This window comes from Cyphomyrmex costatus, unplaced genomic scaffold (assembly GCF_001594065.2).
Source record: "Cyphomyrmex costatus isolate MS0001 unplaced genomic scaffold, Ccosl1.0 scaffold698, whole genome shotgun sequence".
Taxonomy (NCBI): domain Eukaryota; kingdom Metazoa; phylum Arthropoda; class Insecta; order Hymenoptera; family Formicidae; genus Cyphomyrmex; species Cyphomyrmex costatus.
The window spans coordinates 1168-6844 of record NW_017280264.1 but is presented as its reverse complement, the minus strand read 5'-3'; the positions used below and the strand labels follow the sequence as shown (position 1 = coordinate 6844).

At 42.8% G+C, this 5677-nt stretch overlaps 1 protein-coding gene across 1 annotated transcript; it reads right to left on the bottom strand.

Moving 5' to 3' along the window:
- Positions 1 to 1847: 1847 nt before the first annotated feature.
- Positions 1848 to 3083, bottom strand: LOC108780348 (uncharacterized). Its single transcript, XM_018548024.1, has one exon. The coding sequence runs from the start codon at positions 3081 to 3083 to the stop codon at positions 1848 to 1850; it is 1236 nt and encodes a 411-aa protein (XP_018403526.1).
- Between the last annotated feature and the right edge of the window lie 2594 nt (positions 3084 to 5677).

Here is a 5677-nt window from a genome sequence, read left to right as displayed (position 1 = left end):
GGGCCAGTTTCACCAACGTCAATTTGTTCGTGGTTGTGTGAATCGCTGCTTCGATCTCGACTGAGATCTCGAATGACGGAATGGATTTGTGGACTGGAAGATTGAGACCACTGAGCACTCCTCTTTTAACTTGTTGTATGCAAGCTTTATTCACAAGTAAACGAAGTGTTAGTCGCGTGGCACGGCGAGAGAGACGATTAACTGCTGTTAATACGCCGAGACTCATACACGACGGTAGCCGTGATGAGACGTACAAAAGTAACGAGTCGCGGTAGCGAACACGTAGAAAGAAAGCTGCTGCTTTCGACGAGTAATTGAGAGCACGACTTGACACGGCAAGTACTGAATTGTGTCTGAGGGGAGAATCGCGCTGCGCGATTAGCGCGACGAATCGGCAGGACGACAGCGACATCGGTTTCCGAATATGCGGCGAAATTGTAGTAATGATATTCGCAAGACGGCGCGGTGAATGCGACGAAAGATTCACGGACAGAATCGATGGATGGCGCAATCGATCCTTTATTCGGCTTTTGTAGCGCGAAACTTATCCTATTCCGGAACAAAACGGATCTTGTAAATTTCATAGTAGAATATTACAGGGGATTCTAATCCACTATGTGTTAGTGCGTGTATGTGTATGTGTGTGTGTGTGTCTGTGTGAGGGGGGCTGCGCTCTCTTTCTAACCCGTAGTTCTCTCTCTCTCCCACCCATTGCAGTCCTGTACTTACACTATTGCGCTCTCTTTCTAATCCGTTGCACATCTCTCTCTCTCCCGCCCATTGCAGTTCTATACTTACCCTATTGCGCTCTCTTTCTAATCCATTGTCCTCTCTCTTTCCCACTCATTGCAGTTCTGTACTTACCCTGTTGTTCTATCTTTTCCTCTCGTTCCGTTTCCTTCTCGCACGCGATTTAATTAAACAGATATTTTCGAATTTTAAGATATGACTAAGCAATCAATTATTTTTCAGTGCAACTGCTATCGAGCATACCGTACAATATATCGTAAGAATGCACTCTAACCGTTTTTATACCCCTTTTTTGTCTATGGTGATGACGCCAATAATAACAATAGAGTTTATCTTTACGACTGCGTTAAAATCGTCCCTTCGTTGAAACTTGTCGAAACATGTTAGAACGCGCTAATACTTAACTAGAGGAAAGGAAAGGGGGAGAAATTAAAACATATTATATATATATAAAAAAATTTTATATTTATATTTATTTAAATTTGATACAATTCTTTTTGGCGTTGCGACCACCAATTGTATATTTTAAATACATTTTGTAACGCACAGTTCTTAGCATGTTTTACACATCGCATAGTATTAGTAACATCTAGATTATTCAGTGATTCTATATCTTCGTAATCGGCATCGAGGGTCTCAATGATCAAGTCGTCGCTGTCGAATATATCGGCCAACCATTGGCGTTTTTCACGTCCATTAACGTACACAATAGCCTTATTGTCGCCTTTCCATTCCGCACCAATTACAGCCATTGTAATCAGACGTTTCGTCATGCTGTACGGTATCATTCCGTCTTCCCATTGCAATCCATGGTGATAAGCACCCAGCCAGGAGGCGCAATACTTTTCTGATTTTGTCAAGTAATTCCATGGTATGGGGCATGTAAAAATGTAATGAGAAAGAATGGTCCCTTCTCTCAACACCGCCACTTCCTTTGCGACAAATTTCTTTCCAACGATAAATCCTTGCAGATCGACAAACGTTGGTATAGTCATGACGAAGGACTTTTCGAGACTGTGCTCGATCACAAAAAAATCGTGGTTTTTATATCTTATATTGAAAGGGGGGAACATATTTTATTTTGCAACGTTGTAATTTTATGTAATCTTGCGCACTACGTTGGACATTGGGCTGTATTCGATCACGCGATCGTGTATGATGAGACAATAGGCAGTAGTATTCGCGGGTACATTCTCTTTGAATTCAAATTCTAAACGCACATCCACGGTGCCACTTTTGACGGACTCGTTTTGTCGAGAGCAGTCAATGATTACCATAGGAAACATTTTCCTAAAAGCATCTGTCTTGAATAACGTTTCACTTCTTTCGCGGAGGATTTGATAGTAAGATGTACGGAAGCGTACGAACATATCATACAAAATGGCGGTTCTGTTTTTGTCAAAGTCTAGATTTAGATCATCGTATGGAAAAAATTCAGAATTCAGATAGAGTTTCACGTTGGTTAATTTACAATTGTCGAGGAAAGTTTTGTGTACTGACATGTTGTTTTTTTTATTAGTTTGCAGAGCAAAGATGACGTATCGCGGCTTTTCGAGCTGAGTCGCAGTCTTGATAGCCCACGAGTGCTTCGTCGTGCTCGGCAATAGAGGATACTCGTACAGATCCCACGAACGGAAACTCATACTCAGATATCGTCCGTTCTCCAAGATACGCAACATAGACAGTTTATTGACTTCGTTCAACGTAACATGAGGCATTCGCCACTGTATCTTGAACAGTTCAAGTTTCGGCTCTTTCGCTGCATCTCCCACGATGCAATTATTGTCGTTGCGCGCTCGTATCAAAATCAATTCGTGACGCGCGTTAATTACCACACGTTTGTAATCTTCGCAAAAGCCAAACAACATGTGCAACGGTACGTAAAAACTAAAATATCCATCCTCTGTTACTAATCTTCTTACATCGTAATCAAACACCGGATGTACAAATCCGGCATTCTCCATTTGATGTGTAAAGTCAGCTGAATGCGTTGAATAGCCCTTCAAAAGAGTAGTTATTCCAACGTTTCTATTACGATCAATCTCAGAACCATTGAGTTCGTATCGAATTTCCTCAAACATGAACGCCACGCAATTAATTCCAAGCTTCGGCCGCTGTTCCGCATTTTCTTCTTCTTTTGACGTAAGTCTTCCTTCGACATAGAGACAGCTTTCACAGGGTAACGTGTATAAATCCTGCTGTTGTATGGGTATCCTTATTTCATCGCTATGTCCAAACGTTGTGTTCACGTACGGATTGTACGTGTGAAACTCGTACTTGACGATGCGATCGTCAAAGATCGGCTCGCCTCCAAAATCCAAGATATCAGCCATCTCAAATATTTCGTACGACAAAGCCCAATGATTGTAAAAATTTAACGTTCGACGCAGTAAGTTTCTTTCTATTGAACGATCGAATGTTTTTAATCGCAACAGTCCCTCTGTTAAAAATTATGTCTCTCGTTTGTTTCGTTTGCTCGTTCAAAACAAGCATCTCACGTTATCGGTGTTGTATCACTTTATCGCTGTTGCCTTCGCACGTGTAATCTAACGGTGATCTCCTCTCCGCGAAAATTGAGCAATCGTCCGTCTTGATCCACAACGCGAACCGTCAGGTCCGTAATGCTCCGTACGATGATCGGAAGGTAAATGATCTGTGCAGGTCTTTCCGATATCTTATATCCTGGTGGCACCCTCGGCGAAAACTCGTGTATCGTATGTACGCACTTGTCGTTGCTGTATGCACCCGCGGTCACGTTGCATTCAATACGAATGATGTTTACATTGATGATATTTATCGACGTGTTCGATTCATGCCACTGTTGTGGTTCCAGCACGCGATTGTACGAAAATCCAAACAGCGATCCAATGTTGTGAGGTTTGGTAAAATTTACTCGATAAGCGCACTTGATCTCGCTTTTCATCGTATTGTTATTGGCACGAATAGTCAAAGGATACTCTTCATCCTCTTTGCGAAGCTTTTTCTCTCTTACATCGTTGGAACGAGATTGTAGAATTGCACGTCTCAGATACTTGTTTAAGTCTTGTATTTCGTACGATCCTTCGGGAATAACAATTTCCTTGTCATCTTCGTCGAAGTAAAACTTATTATTCGATGAATTTACATTAGATATCGTGTGGTAGGTTTCAAAGTCCGTCAGACCGAGCTCGTAATCACCATCGCTCAAATCTACTGCTGGAAAGTAACAGGCCGCGAGGACGTTACTCTTACCGGTCAGCGTAAACGTCAGTGACATGTTTGAACGAATACTGAGTTGAAACAGTGCGATGTCAGTTCTTAAATTGATCATCAACCATCTGTAAAAACTGTAGGCACAGTTGTCCACAGTTACTTTGATCGTATCGTTGATAAGGCGTACGATTATATTCGATTTGCGTCACGTTCAGATATCGCACCAATTCTTTCGGTGGCCGAAGATTGCCGAAACTGTCAAAGTAAATAACACGATCTCCTCGCTTCGCGTACGCCACCCAATGAGTACCTGATCCCTCGGCATTATCCAAATTTACGATACCGCTCTCGTTTCGATACACTCCCTTTGTCGGTAACGCAGTACGCATAAAAATACCTCTAAAATATGGAATACGCATACGTTTCGCCAGTTGTTGTAGTTGTACGTTGGTAGTTACACCCTTTGGCATTTTTGGCAATTGTTTGACGTTTTTTTTTTCCAATCTTTTTAATTTTTTTCCTTGAGATTCCGCGACCACGCTTGTACGGGGCGAGATAAACTCCATGACCTTCCATGACGCGATTATGACGTTTCAATTCTTCCAGTTGACGTTGCGCGGCTTTACTATCGTTTATAGCCTTCGCGACTCCTGCCGCGCCACCGACCAACGAGCCTACGACTCCCAGCAGCGGTAACATAGGTAAGATACCACCGCGTTTTGCTACCGGAAGTATTCGCTTTTTCGTAGACTTCTTTTTCTTCGTTTTCAAGCCCATACCGATTTTCGTCTTGGCTTTCATAGCCGCCCAGACAGCTGTAGCAGCAGCTCGCTCTCCGAGAGTCGAATCTTTCGCGGTAATGCGTTTCCGCGCCTCCTCTGCGAGTATGTTGTCAGCTACGTGCCGTTTCGCGAGATCTTTACACCGCGAATAAGCTATGTCGTGTTCGCGACACGCCTCGTCCAGCGGATTAATGCCTCGATCGCCTCTAGCCAATCGCTTCACTAAACGTGTTCCTGGACCGCAAAATTGATATCCTGGAATATGCAATTCGATCGGAAGTGCGTTTATCGCGTGATTTAAAAGGCCACAGCCTCTTGTCGTTGACATTCGCTACAATCTTTTATAAACGGCGCTGGACCATCGATGTGCGATCGATGACAGGGCAAATTGTAATGTTTCAAGCACCGACAATGTTTCTGTACCTCTGAATCAGATTTTATATATTCAGGCAATCTGTCCCACAGTCGATCTATGTAATTCTTAAACTCTCGTAGCAAAATAATTTTCGGTATGTATTTCAACTCTTCGGCTGTTAAACTATGTACATCGCAGTTGTCCGACACGATAAGAAGCATTTCGATTACTGAGCGGTTTCGCTCAACGCGCTACTATAAATAGGTCCGCTCTCGATGTCGCTTTGTTTTCATTTTGTATCAGTGTCGTGGAAGAAGAAGATATGAAGTTCGTGCGACAATCGCAGACGATCAAAGTGACTAATGTCGATGATAAAGTACAGACTGAAAAAGAAATGCGCAAGCATGGAAACATGCTGCCGATTTCTATACGCGGTGTCATCTGCGGTCCATCGAACTGCGGTAAAACAAACGTGTTGATAAGTTTGCTGGAAAGTCCACATGGCGTACGCTTCGAGAACATGTACGTGTACTCGAAATCGTTGGAACAGCGATAACATAAATATCGATACTTGGAGAATTTATTAGAACCGATTGAA

What these genes read in the sequence shown, in the direction of transcription:
- LOC108780348 (XM_018548024.1), bottom strand. Translation starts at nt 3,083, where the DNA reads ATGGCTGATATCTTGGATTTTGGAGGCGAGCCGATCTTTGACGATCGC.